General features: G+C 38.1%; 1 protein-coding gene across 1 annotated transcript; it reads left to right on the top strand.

Moving 5' to 3' along the window:
* The first annotated feature begins 2,206 nt into the window (after window positions 1–2,206).
* On the top strand, window positions 2,207–6,042 carry LOC149174712 (cysteine-rich receptor-like protein kinase 8). The gene is made up of 7 exons (XM_089420939.1): window positions 2,207–3,155; window positions 3,947–4,042; window positions 4,131–4,270; window positions 4,436–4,625; window positions 4,757–4,991; window positions 5,295–5,445; window positions 5,620–6,042. Exons 1-7 carry the CDS (start codon window positions 2,207–2,209, stop codon window positions 5,941–5,943), a joined length of 2,085 nt encoding a protein of 694 aa, XP_089277065.1. The 3' UTR covers window positions 5,944–6,042.
* The last annotated feature ends 9,714 nt before the right edge of the window (window positions 6,043–15,756 follow it).

The following is a 15,756-nucleotide window of genomic DNA, read 5'->3' as shown; positions in this document are numbered from 1 at the left end:
TTCCTTGTGCATTTGATGGGCTGTTCCTTCCACCTCTGTTCTCGCTTCTGCCTCTTCCTCTTCGGTTTCCTCTTCCTTGACATCTTCCTCTTCCAAAGGACATCTGGGTCTTGAAGGCTTGCTCAAGAGATGAGTTTTAATTCCTACTCAACCTCTGCTCATGTGTTATCAGTGATGCATGTAGCTCATCAACTGAATAGTTTGAGAGATCCTTTGTCTCTTCAATGGTGGTGACTATGGCATCGAACCTTGAGGGTAAGACCCTCAATATTTTCTCCACAATCCTTCTATCTTCAATGGTTTCTCCATGAGTTCTCATTTGTGTGATTACACCAATCACATGAGTGAAGAATGAGTCAATGTTATCTGATTCCTTCATGTTCAAGTTCTCAAAATCCTTTCTCAGCAATTGTAGTTTTGCTGTCTTCACTCTCTCCATGCCTTGATAGGCTGTCTTAAGGGTTTCCCATGCTTCATTTGCTGTCTTAGCTGCTGCTAACCTTGGAAATATACTCTGTTCTACTGCTAGATACAACAACACACGGGCTTTTGAATCCTTCTTCCTATTGCTCTTCAGCAGATCCTTCTCTCCCTGAGTTAATGCATTGAACTCAGTTTCATCTGCTAGTTCTTCAAAACCATCTTCAACTATTTCCCATAAGTCTTGGGAAGCAAGCAAGGCTTTCATAGTTATTGACCAGTAGTCATAGTTCTTCCCATTAAACTGTGGGAGCTGGGTATTAAACATACCCATACCAGTGCTTGTGCTAGCCATTCCTTGACTGTGTATTTTAAAAACTGACTGTCTCTTTAGTAACAAACAAGATAGTTATGAAGAATACCTAAATCCTTCGTTGTCTGAGTCTTCTGTCTGCCTGAGAAGTTTTGCTGCAGCAACAACCTTCTCCCTTCAGCGTCTTTAACTTCTTTAAAGAGCCTGAACCTGCTCTCATACCACTGTTGGGTATTTTTAATGAGAAAATCCCAAAAACAAAAATTCAAACACACAGAGGCAATGCTCTATTTTACCTCCACAGAATCCTTTTGTGCACAGGGAAGCTTAAAAAAAATTTCACTGAGAAATAGAGTATTTCACCACCATAAAACATTTCTATTAAAAAAAAACTGATACAAACTTCATCCTCTTTTACTGAGAGGGATTTACCACTGTAAACCTTCAGCACATAAAACATTACGGGCTCAGTTCTCATTTCACCTTGCGTTTTCACCGTTCCATTACAAAAAAAAATCAAAACAAAACATTACAGAATATATCTTGTGCACTGCTGTGCATACATCCTCTGGTTCTTCACGCTGCTGCGAACACCAGTGTTCTTTTCTTCCCGTGTGCAACAACACAACACGAGCACACTTCACTTGTTATATTTTTCATTACAAAATGGTCAACGCACTTAAAAAAAATACAACACGTTTTTATGAACATTAATACATGCCGTAAAAAAAACATAAAAATCTACCTACGCATATGACAATGCATTAATAAGAGGTATGGTCAACGAACTTAATTTTTACTCCACGCCATGTAGTTAATGCTGGTCGTATGCAGGTGTGCAGGTTTCACTGATGGACGGTGGAGAATGATGGAGCTGATCGGACGGCGGAGGTGAATATCGGAACGCATCATATGACTGAACATTAGCACCCGAGAAATCTGAAATGGTGACGTATGGGAACAACCACGCATCATCTCTAAATTTTCTCGGGCCCTTGTGTACGGAAGATCCCTTTGCCGAAAAGTGACCCGAGAGCTCTCCGGCGGGTTTGCTGGACGGTTTCTCGTGATATACAACAGCGTTGAAATTAGATTTCAACAAAAATAACATGTTAATTTTAATAATTTAAAATATATAATAAAATAATATTCCGATATTTATTATGGATTAATACATTTAGCCACCATTTAATACACAAGTATTAAATAAAATAAAATATTAAATTATATCAAAAACCTCCTTATCAAATACCAAATCAACGCATTACATGTGATCAACCACCTAAAAGAGATGTGAAACTAAACATTAATGAACATTGATAAATATAAGTCTCTGTTTATGCGACATGATATCGTTCATATAGATGAATCACATGGGGAAGGGAGAGTAAAGTTTTGGTATGTCTGTGCAGTGCTGGGGAAGGGAGAGTAAAGCTTTGGTATGTCTGTGCAGTGCAGGTTCTCCATTGTGCGATGGCATTCAGCATCCATGGAAGAGATTCTGCATCCTCTCTCATTATCGGTATAATTATTGTTGTTGTTAATATTACACTTCATGGACAGATTTGCAACGCAGCAGACATAGGGACGTTCACATATAACTGCACTGGCAGCTCTGAATATACGAAAGGGAGTACGTTTGAGAGCAATCTGAATATAGTGTTTGCTAGGCTTGTTCAACGCACGAAGCAAACAGGGTTTAACATCTCTGTGTATGGCCAAAGTCCTGACAAAGTATATGCCCTCCTCCAATGCAGAGAAGACATCCCAGTCGACCAATGCTACAATTGTTCACAATTTGCAACGCGTAACCTTATGCGATGCAATAAGACTGTAGGTAGTATCTGGCCTTCTCAATGTTTCTTGCGCTATGAAAACTACAATTTCATCGGAAAAATGGACACAAGTATAGGGTCCATTTACCCTGAGGACTTCGGGGGGGACACGGGTGTCTATATTCCAACTAAAAACTTTCAGGCGGATGTTAAAGATTTCTTAAACAAATTATCAGCTGAAGCAGCACTTGAAACGAAACGATCTGCATTGAGTACTACATACTCCTCGTCTCAAAATATTTACGGCCTGGTCCAGTGCACTAGAGATATATCCAGTAAAGACTGCACAACATGTCTGTCATACGCAATCAATGTCATATTCACATCCTCTGTATATGCAGGAGTTCAGTATTTGAGTCAAAGCTGCATAATTCGTTATGCAATGCATCTTTTCTTTAATCCAAGTGTGCTTACACCACCACATACTTTCATTAATGGTAGAGGGATGAAGGCTTCAAAGAAAACACCCATAATTTTAGGGGTTGTGGGTGGCTTGGTTCTCATGTTAACCCTGTGCCTATTCGCAACTTGGAGAAGAATGAAGTTTGCCAAATTGAGAAGCGGTAACGAAGGTAACGGTAACGAAGGTAAAGGTAGCACATACCCGTAACTTCGCCTTCTCGCACCTTGTATTTTTTTCCAGTCGAAAAAAATACATCATCTTTCATAGATAAAAGTGATTACAATGGATTGTTTCTGATTTGTTTTTTACTCCAATACACATTTTTGTCACAGATTTATCATTATATTTTAGCTTAATACAAAATTTTATTTATATATCATATTTCCTAAAATTTATTTATGATTCCACTTAAGAATATCTATTAGTATAATTTTTCTGATTGTTTCTGTGGTATTTCTGTCATAAGTTCAATAAAAATTATTCGTAACGTTATGCTACAGGATCTTTATAGTTCATTTACTACTGAACTATGTTGATGTGCATAAAAGTGAATTATACTTATTTCTGCTGCAATTCCTTTTTTTGACAACATGTCTGCAATCCCATTCTGTTCATGGTACACATGCTTGTATGTGATTTGATGAAAGCTCTGCTCCAGAATCCAAAATCCTGATGCCCTCATCTATGCAGTAAGAATGTATGGATTAAATTGAAAAAATCTATGTACCCATTCTATAACAGTATTTAAGTCCAACTTAATCTTTAAAATCTCAATACCCAACAATTTTACACATAATAATGTCCCCCACAATACAATAACTTCTGCCAGACTGTTTGTGCCCCTTCCTCCTTCCCAGCAAAAGTGGTAAAATGTGCCCAGTGTCCTCTGGCACTTTATATATGATTACACTGGGCGTTAGATGTGTATGTGTGAGTGTCTTGATTGAAGATTTGAGTTATTTGAAGTTTTAATAGTTGAATTGCAGACGGGGTCTTTTGAGTTATTTGAGGTTTTAATAGTTGAATTGCAGGCTGGAGCTTTAGATAAGACAAGTATACTGTATAAGACAAGTATACTGTATTCAATATAATTTTATATTTATATTTTATATTTTCACAATACACTTTTATATTTATATTTTATATTTTCATAATACAGATGATGATGAAGGTGAAGAACTCGTACTCCTCAATAATAATAGACACATAATATTTACTATGGGAACATTACTCGCTTCCACTAAAAATTTTGATAATCAGAACAAGCTTGGAGAAGGAGGATTCGGCCCTGTGTACAAGGTAAGCTGGGTTAAGTAAGCTTCCATTAATGATATTTAATATCTTAAAATAGAGTGATATTCAGGCTCTTCTCTTCGCACAATTGACTGTAGATTAGCAGTTTGAAAACAATATATTGGGGATTTACAATTAAGCTTAATAATTTACAAAACTTTTATACTGTAGGGAACTACACCAGATGGAAAAGAAATAGCCGTGAAAAAACTGTCCTTCAAATCTATGCAAGGAAGAAAAGAGTTTTTAAATGAAGTTAAACTTGGAACCGAAATTCAACATCGAAATCTTGTATGCCTACTGGGCTGCTGCGTAGAGGGATCAGAAAGATTGCTTGTCTATGAATACTTACCCAATAAGAGCCTTGATCAAATCTTATTCGGTAAGTGGCTTCCATGTTATTATGAAAGTAGACCAGAAATTAAAATTATCACTGTTTCAACCAGGATATTCAGATTATGTCAAATTAATTAATATCATGCACCGATACAGACACAAACAAACGCAACCAGCTTGATTGGGGAAAGCGTTACAATATAATAATGGGAGTAGCTCGTGGGCTTCTCTATCTTCATCAGGACTCGAGACCGCGCATTATTCATCGGGATGTTAAAGCAAGCAATGTGTTGTTGGACGAGGAACTGAACCCTAAGATAGCAGATTTCGGCTTAGCAAGACTTTTTCCTGATGGCCAAACTCACATCAGCACAAGAGTTGTGGGAACGTAGTGAGATTTCAATACAATTATTACTCTGTTAATGCAGATGTTTTACTCTGCTGATATTACTTCAATAGGATTGACAATATTGTAATTGTATTTATACCTATTTTTGGTTGGAAGATGGGGTTTTGCATTCTTGATTCAAGAAAAGGTGGTGTTCTGCATTCTTGATTAAGCTTTTTTATGACCTGGGGATGGATTGACAATCTTGGTTGCAACTCTGCTTCCTTTTCAAATAACTTATCATTTCCTATTTCTAAATTTTTTTCATTAATTTATGATATTTGACATTGTACTCTGTATATGCAGCGGTTATATGCCACCAGAGTATGCTATGTTGGGGCAAGTATCTGTAAAAACTGATGTTTATAGTTTTGGCGTTCTTGTCCTCGAAATTATCACAGGAAGAAAGAACACTGATTACAATTTGCCACCTGAAATGCAGATTCTTTTGGGATGGGTAAGATACAATTTCCCTTTTATTCCCAACTGAGCATATCTACCTTAATTAAGTTAAGACCATGCTATTCAGTTCATGTGCAAACCTATCAGGGATACCCATGACGATATTGAGGATGTGTTGTCCACTGTGTATATATCTGATCAGAATGACGAAGCCTCTGTGATTATGCAGGTATGGAAGTCATATGAAGCTGGAAACATTGTGGGGATAATTGATGGAGCAATTATTGAAACGTGCGATGAAAAGCAAGCGGTGAGATGCATTCAGGTTGGTCTTTTGTGTTTACAAGCCGAATCGTCACTTCGTCCACCAATGTCGACAGTTACTTCGATGCTGTCACTTGATTCCATTACGGAGATCCCAGATCCCACAAAGCCTGCATTTGTGAGTTCTCATGTTTCCCCAAATACCGAGTCTACCCGTTATGGGTTCACTCCCGCGTCTGCGTCTGCTTCTAACGCCACTGATTCCATTACTGAATTGGAGCCCAGGTAATGGTTAATATGCAGTGATTTAAGAGACAGATTTCAGTAATATTGTGACAGTATATTCAACCATGGCAGAGATAGCACTACTTTATTATACTATGTTCAACTATGGAATAGAGTGATGAATTTATTTTTAAATGGACGATAGGGAATGTGAGTAATGGATGGATTTAATTTTGGTAAAATTATTAATAAAAAGTATAAAATATCTTTAATGAGAATTATTTTATTATATAATTGTTTTAGTTAGTTACATTTGAAAAAGGCTAGGAAAAGGAAAATGATGTATTTGAAAGAAAAATAAAAATAAAAATAAAATCGGTGATGTTATATGTTATGTATATTTTATTTTTATTTTTCTAAGAAAGTGGAAAATAATGGTATATGTTTTATCTATATATATATTTTAATGAAAGTGGGCAAAAAATAAAAATTAAATTTCTGTTTTTGTTTTTTTATATGAGAATTTTGTTAATTTGGTTTTTATATATGAGAATTTTGTTAATTTGGATTTGAAAGTTATGTTAAAAAATTTAAAAAAAATTTCACATCACCTATCTTAATTGGCCACCTCTAATTAAGGTTATTTAAGGTGTTCCATGTTATATCAATACTCCGAAGGGGACCACTGAAAAAGCTTGCAGGGCCATGCAAGCGCATTTGGGAGTCGTTAAAACGTGCAATGGATGAAGGTATGGCAGGATAGAATAGAAAGATATCGTGTTTTGGAATAATTGAACATTTTGTGATGGCTATCGATATTACAAATTGCATCCAAATTGGAGTAACTGACAATTTAAGCTGCATGTGGAGTATAGTCAAGTTATACTTGAAACTCGATTATATCTTTTTTTTATATGAGAATTTTGTTAATTTGGATTTGAAAATTATGTTAAAATATATATATATATATATATATATATATATATATATATATATAATTGTTAATTTATAAAAAATATATATATTATTAATTTTTGTTTTCCATTGTTATTTTTGTTGGTTTTTTAATCAAACATTTTCTTGTCTTTTTTTTTTCATTTCACAATGTTGTTGTTATGTTTTATTTGGTGTTTGGTCTTTTTGTTTTTGTTCAATAATTTTATATTTTTGGTAGGTGAAATAATGGATGTTCACAAATATTCTATGACACTCAACACATGGAAGTGGGAAACTCCAAATTCATTTAAAGTTTATGTACATTTTCATTGAGCATGGCCGAGCTTGCCAATTTGCACTTGCAATGTATACGTTTTCATTGAGAATGGGCAAGCTTGCCAATTTGCACTTGCAATGTATCTAAAAATCTTAAGTAGCAACCAAGACCTCTCTCTTTATTTCTCAATTTGGTTATCCTTTTACCAAGTGACCCTCATGGTTATGTTTCCTCCACCTTAAATGTTCACCTTTGTCTTCTTTATTCTCAATTTGGTTGTCCTTTTACCAAGTGATCATTGTGGTTTTGCTTCCTTCACCTTGATGTTCACCTTTGTCTTCCTCTCGTGTAGGGTTGCAGATTCACAAACATTCCATGTCACTCATCTCATGGAAGTAGGAAACACCAAATTCATTCAAGGTCTCTTCACTTCTCATGATAATGTGATAATAGCACATGAGACAAATGAGCCTAGTGCTTCATAATGTGATGATAGCTTTTCTATTGTGCATGAAAAAATAGCATGCACTTCAATGCCCATTGAAGTCAATCTTTTCAATCTAATGCGACACTGGGATTGGATAATGTGACAATAACATGAGCCAAATGAGCATAAGATTTGATAATGTGATGCTAAGGTCTGTCATATTCATGTAAAGCCTAATATCAAAGTTTACAATGTCCTTTAATCTCCATTAAGTGAAGTATTTAGACATAATGGGATATCATTTTGAAATGAAGTGATCCACATGTATCCTTTTAATTGTAGATTTGAGTTAATTGAGGTTCAACAACCAAGTTTATTAGTTGAATCACATACTTGGTCTTTCAAGGTTCAGTGGCCAAGTTTAATAATTCAATATACTTTTATATTTATATTTAATTTATTTTCAATATTTTATATTTTCATAATTGATCTATAAATTTTCGTGGATATCTCATTGGCCAATTCATCACAACAAATCTTCTAAAATATATTAGAAAATTCAAAATCTAGACTCTGAGAATTTATTTTTCCTTAGATTCTTGGATATGTTAATTGTTTTTATTGCATATATATGCAAATGATAATTATGTAGAAAATAGAGAACAATGAAATAAAACTCATGAACCACAAATTAACACAAGATATAACCTCAAAAACCCTTTTAGGAGAAAACCCAACTAGAAGGTGAGGTTGTTATGCTCTTTTTCTATGCATGGAAAATAGATGCAAGTACAAAGAGAGAGACATGCTGTGCGTGGAATGCTACAATGCACAAACCATATATATTTTCTATCTCCTCTCTCTACTCCACTCTCATCTACTCTACTCATCTATGGAAAAAAATGCACTCCCATAAAATGGAATCCATTTTCCTCCTAGTGGTGTTATCGGGAAATCTAGTGTCTATGCAGAGCTGCTAGTCCCACTAAGACTCGTAGCTATCTTAGAAAAAAACAAACTAAAACTACTTTTGTTTTCCTTTATGATAAGTAAATAAGAGGGGAACAAAGGACACCAACCTCAATCTTGCGCTTGGTTCCTTGCTTGATTCCTCTCCCTTCTGATAGATCTTTGCCACTTGCTTCCTTGTCTACCCAGCTTCAAAGAGTACCTATGGAATCAAAGCAGCATAACACTATCCAAGAACAAAGATCTACAATCATAAACAATATAGGACCAGATGTATATTGACCACACAAAAGCATATATCATCAAACATACAAGAATGTGGAGGAAAACTTGAATAACTTTATTAATATCAAGAAAGAGCAAAGAGGATTACAACCAATTGTTCTGACCCAGCGTCATCATCTCAGCAAGAAGCCCTTCTTCACCTCATGAAAAGCTTAGATCACCCAACACTATGATGTTACAACAAGAAACCAACAACACTTCCTTACAAGTTACAAAATTCCAGCCTCTCGATCTCTAGGATGAGGGATCCATATATAGATGTTTGAAAGGGGGGTGAGTTAGCTTCTGGGCTTTGACTAGTGTCCCCTCTCTGATAGTTGTTGATTCCACTTGGAGAAGGATGATCTCTTACTCATCCTTGGGCGAATTCAGAGAGGCAAGTGTCACAAGAGAAGTTTCTAGAAGATTCCATGATCTTCCACCTCGCATACTGCCTCTGCCATTTGTCCACTCTCACCCATCGCACCCCATAGAAGGGATTTTTAGTATGCATCACACCTCCCGTGTGCATTTAGGTGGGATGCATCGCACTTTGACCATGGAGCAAGTGAGATGGTCCAGTTTTGACCAGTTCTGAGTAGTTTTTCATGGAGAACCTCTCGGAGATGATGTAATCAGCTGACCTTGTTCTTTTAGGGGGTGAAACAACACTTTTAGGGACTTAGGAGCCCTTGGTTTATGGACATATATGATTGGGGTTGCAGTGCCCAAAAATTTCTATAACAGTTGCCTCCTAAAGCATGAGGTCTTTAATCTTTTGATGTCGAGTGAAATGCTTTATCATGAGGATCCAAAGTTTTTCGAGCTCGAAGGCAACCTGTAATAAGATACAATACAATACATTATCTTCCTAATATTTTTCATGGGCTGGCTAAGTCGGGCACTCCCATGCTCAGCTTTATAAATTCATTTTTACGTACATAGGATACACAACCGTCTGTGTGCAGACTGATGATTCTGGTAGAGCCATCATCCCTTAGCTTGGATGATTATCTGTGCAGTAATGATGTACATTTGATGTCTTTATTTTCCTGAATATATATCGCAGCCCGGATGGATGAAACTAGATCTGGGGTCTTCAATCTCGTTCGATCTTCACTCATAGTACAAGTCGATCCATGTGAAAGATGTTTTGGATTCGAACATGGAAAGACATTGCATGATTACCAGCCAATGATGTAAGCTGTTAACAAGCACGAGAGGAATCATCGATAATGATGATGACCCTCAAGGTACTGCAACACAATTCGCATGGTGTGAAAATGGACTTGGCGTCGAACACCATGCAAAATCTTTTGGTCGAAGGCTAATGATGTAAACCTGTCGCCAGAAGTGAGAAACCTTCCATTGAGGCATGCAAGCTTCAAAGTACTGAAAGGGTTGTTCCTAAATCGACTTCCTAGATAATGAGCTGATGTCGACAAGAAGCGGTTCGTCGTAGGAGGGCCTTAATGAATCCCACATCTACGACACGAAATGGAGCAAATCATTTTAATGGAGGTGAAAACGATCTGATGATATAAGGTTCAGGGTGGCGGTCATGAAAAGATGGAGCGTAAATGTATTGTAGCGGATGAGACACAGGTGAATTCTCTGAGCGACTTCTCTTGAACATACCCGTGACACTGACATGATGGATTGGTAGAGTTAACCCCAAATGTGGATGGTGTGATGGATCAATGGTGATATGACCAGTGAACGAAACAACCCAACCCGACTCGGATGCGGAGTGAAAGTGTCATGTTCAAGAGTGACTTGCTACCAATAAAGTTTCTTCAAGTTTTCTTCCCAATTTTTCCCCAGTCATTGCTGACCATTACCTCTTTATTTTTGTCAAGCTTGAGGAGGATAACATATGCTTGTTCTATAATTCGCCCTTTGGGCAAACCCATTGCTATGTTTTAACGAGCCTAGCGATAGTGAAACTCGTTCTTGTCTATATGGAAAAGTTTGTCGCTATTAGGTTTTAACGAGTTTAACGACAAAGATAACTCGGTCTTTTTCAATTTTAGTGAGTTTTAAAGGGATGTAAAGAAAACTCCAATAATCCTTTTTCGTCATATAATCCCTTAGGTCCGAAAAAGTATAAAACAATACGAAAGGGATGAATTTTCGGTAATTTTAACTAGCCGAACAAGACAAGTGCTCGATCTTTTTGTGTAATAATCCCTCAGGTCCAAAAAGATTAAAATATAGAGGAGGGATAGCACTTCCAGTCACTTTTAACGAGCTGGAGAGGCCAATTTCTCGACAATCTTTTCATATTTTACGAGTGAGATGAAAAGAGCTTAAAGGAGACTCTTTTTCGAGGAACGAGTGATAAATTCAGGTAGCAGCTAATTCCATGTAAGGTTTGGATTTTTCCAATCACGACAGTGTTACAAGGATGGCTAACAGGATCATTCTTCGCAGCTGGAGTGGAGGTGATGATGGGAACATGACCATGGCTCGAAAGCTGATGATAATACATTCACAATGGTTATTTACTGGGAATTGGTTCATTTTTGAACGAATGAGCTTGAACTCTAGGGAAACATTTGCTCACTGCTTATGTTTAATTTTTAACGAGATTGAACTTCAAAAAAAAAACTGCTCAATGATAATGGTCATTGATTCAATTTCACCATTAACCACTTTGTTCCTTCAAAGGTTTTACTGACTGTTCAATTGCTTCATCAAACCAATTAGAAACAAACAATATATGTTTCAAAAATGAGATAAAACACTAATATCTTACTTAAACAACGTGAAAAGTAATTTAAAAGTGGTTTTTACCTCTCATTTTACCATTTCATTTGAACATTGGTTTGTTGGAGCTCTGGAGGTGCTTTTCCCCTTTGATTTTCACTAGCTGATTCCAGGAGATTCTGCGGATGATTCTTGGCGTCGTCTGGACTAGGTAGGAGCTAAACCTGAGCTCTTCAGTTTCATCCTTTCCTTTTTCAATTTTGAGCATGTTTCCTGGTTTTTCTGAGCCTCTAGGGTTTGAAAAATTTGCCCTGGCTCCATCGCACCCTTTCTAGATCGAAAGGTGCAATGCATTCCAGCTTGGCCATTGGCCAGTAGGGATGCATCCCACCCAGTACACTACTGGGGGTGTGATGGGCGCAAGGAGGGAAATTTGTGTACAATTTTTCATGGAAATTTTTCCTGTTTTTCACCAAATCAGGATCCTGACTCTTCTCTTGTTTGTTTTCAGAGATTCATCGGAGAAAAATCCCTGTTACATGGCGAGAATGTGAGCATGAAGAAGAGGAAATGCTTGCTTTACATGATCCGGTTACGGTAAATGCGCTACGGAACTGTGGCCTGTTCAAGTTTTTTCGAATCTCTAGCATGAGGCAACAAATCAACTTGTTGCAATATTTTCTCGATGCATGGGATCCTACAAACCAGCTGTTCCAGATCAGGGGCAAATCCATCCCCTTGACTTTCGTGGACATCTATTTTTTGAATGGCTTATCAAGGCATGGTACCCCTATCTCGTTATCAGGTTCCGCCCGTGGGGGGGAATCTGTGAGAGATTACATTCGTTGGTACTTCGGAGAGGGATCTCAGCCGAGTAAGGACGACAAGATTAGTATCCGAGATGTCACTGACAAGTCCTTGAGGACCATTCTATTCACTTTTGCTAGATTGGCTGGTAGTGCGGCTCTTCATGTGGCCAACAGGTCTTATATGCAGTACGCCTTGGAATGCCTTGAACCAAAGGTGTTCAACTAGTGTAATGCAGTACTCTCTGTGATGAAAGAACAAATAACCAAGGTAAAGAATGGAAGATTGAAGAACTTCGGTTATGGTTCTATTTTGACCGCCTTTGTCTTGGAAAAGATCCCACTGATGCAGCCGCAATATGTTTCACTTGGTTTACCTCCACCAACTGAGCCACGAATGCAGAGATGGGTCGTCCTTATGGCCTGACATGCTGGTCAGTCCCAGGTTTCCTTTTCGGATACCTTCTTCAAGTGGTTCAACCGTCAGGAGATGGTTTTTTCTGAGTATCCATATGCTGGTATGGATTTCCGGGGTGATCCGGATTTGGTGTTGCCAGCTAGTGAGTAGTGGGGTGTTATTGGTAATTTCTCTGACCATATCTCTATCTATTGTTTCTTTTTATAATGTCCTTGTGCTCTCTTCTATCAAGACTAATCAAAACTCATGTGCTCATGCAGATGTTGGACTAGTTTGGCCAGTAGTACGCCTGAGAGTGCCAGTTGCCGCTTTGGCAGGAGAGGATGTGGGAAGGGCTATCCTTCACGACCTTAATGTGGCCAAGACTCTTTCAGCATTACCGGATTAGGTCGAGGGCCTCACTCTTGGTATTCCGGACGTGAGGACCGATGAGCTGCCTTTGAGGTTGCAGCGACATACCACTGGCATGCCGACTCGATGGACTAGGCTTTTACGCATGATTGCACAGGCGGTGACTTGTTATCACCAGCATCATTAGACTAGAGTGCCCCTTAGCATTTTGAGCTTTGGGTCATCTGACCAATTTTGTCTTGGTTACAGAACATTATGTGTAAACCACAAACAGTTATATATATATATATATATATATATATATATATATATATATATATATATACTTTTCTTTTTTTCAGAGCTTTATTTTGGTTAAGTTACATGGTCCTGATGCAGATATTGATGAAATGCTTCTTTCTATAAATGTTGAAAATGTCTATCTAACACATAATTTTCTAATGAGTCCGTTAATGTGTTTAAGTTTCTGGAAATATGTTGATATTGAATAAAATCAAACTGTCTTTCCAAAATCTTGACCCTTAGGAACATGCGATAGATAGCTGGATTTCAGACAGAGTAGATACCAGTGAGTTGTAGAATGACGAGTTGTGAGTCTAGCCTGACGACAAGTCGGCGTATGCCATGTGTGATGGCATCAGAGAGGAGTTCTATCAATGCGCTATATTCAACGATGTTATTTGTTGATCGACTAATACATACCCCTCTGAAACTTACTAACTCGCCACTTGGATCAAAAATGGCCCAGGCCGCAGAAGATAGGTTCCGCGAACTACGACTTGCTCCGTCGGCATATCCAACAAACGATTCCAATAGGTTTGACATCTGCAACAAGTGTAAAAAGTGGATTACTTAACCAAAACAATCACCCTTAACGAAAACAAAAATGTAATAAAAGCATAGGGGTTACTACACTAAATCATGCGTAGTAACGCTTAAAGTACAACCCGTTATAGGGTTGTGCCAGTGGAATCCCTCATAGTCCACTAACTCGTAGGCCCCTTTTGCTAATACACATTTAACAATATAGGGGCCCATCCACAAAGACTTGAATTTACCTGCTCCCAATTTATCGGATTCTTGGTCGTAAAGTAATACCAAGTCACCTTCTGAGAAGACACGGGGTTTGACATTCTTGTCAAACTGCGCCTTGACTCGTTTCTTATGGGCTTCACTAGCCAAAGCGGCATCACGACGGGTTTCATCCAATCGGATTAGTTCCAAGAAACGAGCCTCCTCTTCTGAAGTCCGGGGAGAAGGTCGACTATGAGTGTGAGGGACAAGATTTCACACTGAACTGGTAAGATTGCTTCTAGGCCATACACCAGTTGAAAGGGTGTAAACCTGGTCGCATTCCTTACCGATGTTCGGTATGCCCACAAGGCTGAGTACAGGATCAGGTGCCAACTCCTTTTGTGGACTCTAATCATCCTTTGCAGCATCCGCTTCAAGACTTTGTTGATTGCTTCAACTTGTCTGTTGGCCTGAGGGTAATATGGAGTAGAGCTGTCGTGGGACAACCCTAATTTGGCAGCCAATTCAACCATCATGTGATTGCGAAAATGTGATCCATGACCTGTAACTATGGCCTGTGGAATGCCAAATCTGGTAACTACATGATTGAAAAAGAAAAGGGCAGCCCTTTCGCCGGTGTTGTCTAATGTAGGCATCGCCTCGGCCCATTTGGTAAAATAGTCAACCGTAACTATGATATACCCATGCCCCCCGGTCAAGGTGGGGTTACATGTCATGAAATATATGCCCCATTTGGCGAATGGCCCAACAGCAACTACTGGCTGCAGGGGTGCGGGTGGTCTTCTGGTTTTCCTATCGAAAATTTGACACACATGGCAACATCTGACAACGGTTATGCAATCTTTGAACATTGTTGGCCAGAAGTATCCTACTCATAAATTTTTTTACGCCGTAGCGTATCCAGATTGATGCCCCCCACACGCGCCTGAATGGCTGTCATTCAGGAGTTTTTCGGCCTCCTCATGGGTGAGGCACCTCCTCAGAACTGTATCGACACCACGACGGTAAGGTGTGTCACCAACGATCATGTATTCTTTTATTTGGTATCAAATACGTCTTTGTTTCGATCGAGAGGTATCAGACCTATATTTTTGGGTTTGGAGATAGATGATTATATCTCCATACCATGGATTGCTTGAAGATATCAGAAACAAAGATTCATCCACGATGGTTTCTTCGGATGTTTCATCATTGGACGACAATGGGAGATCGCATATTAATTCCGTGAAAACCACAGTTTTCTTCGATTTGGATTTTATGAATTCCAGATCAAACTCTTGAAGAATTGCTATCCATTTTGAATATTTGCCCCCCAGCAACTGTCGCGACAAGATATAAGTCATGGGGTTGCAATGTGACAAAATGGTAGTTTTTCGAAAGAGGACATAGTGTCTAAATCTCTGTATCTCTTGAACAGCTGCGAGAGCCAGCTTTTCAACGTAGGAATATTTGCTTTTTGTATCGTTTAAGTTTCTACTCAAATAATATATAGGATGTTCAATTTCGTTGTCTTCTTGAACTAAAACCATTGCGATGGTTGTATCTGCTGCAGCTAGATACAGGTTAAAGTCTTTTTGATAATCAGGAGCGTACATTAATGATGCTTTTATTAGGGATTCCTTTAAAGCATCAAAGGAAGCTTGCGCAACCTGATCCAAGACAAAGGGTACTTCTTTTTTCAATAG

This window comes from Pinus tabuliformis, chromosome 4_1, assembly GCF_031772625.1.
Source record: "Pinus tabuliformis cultivar Carrire ecotype Pingquan chromosome 4_1, CPIR1, whole genome shotgun sequence".
Taxonomy (NCBI): domain Eukaryota; kingdom Viridiplantae; phylum Streptophyta; class Pinopsida; order Pinales; family Pinaceae; genus Pinus; species Pinus tabuliformis.
This window is presented reverse-complemented; position numbering and strand designations above follow the sequence as displayed.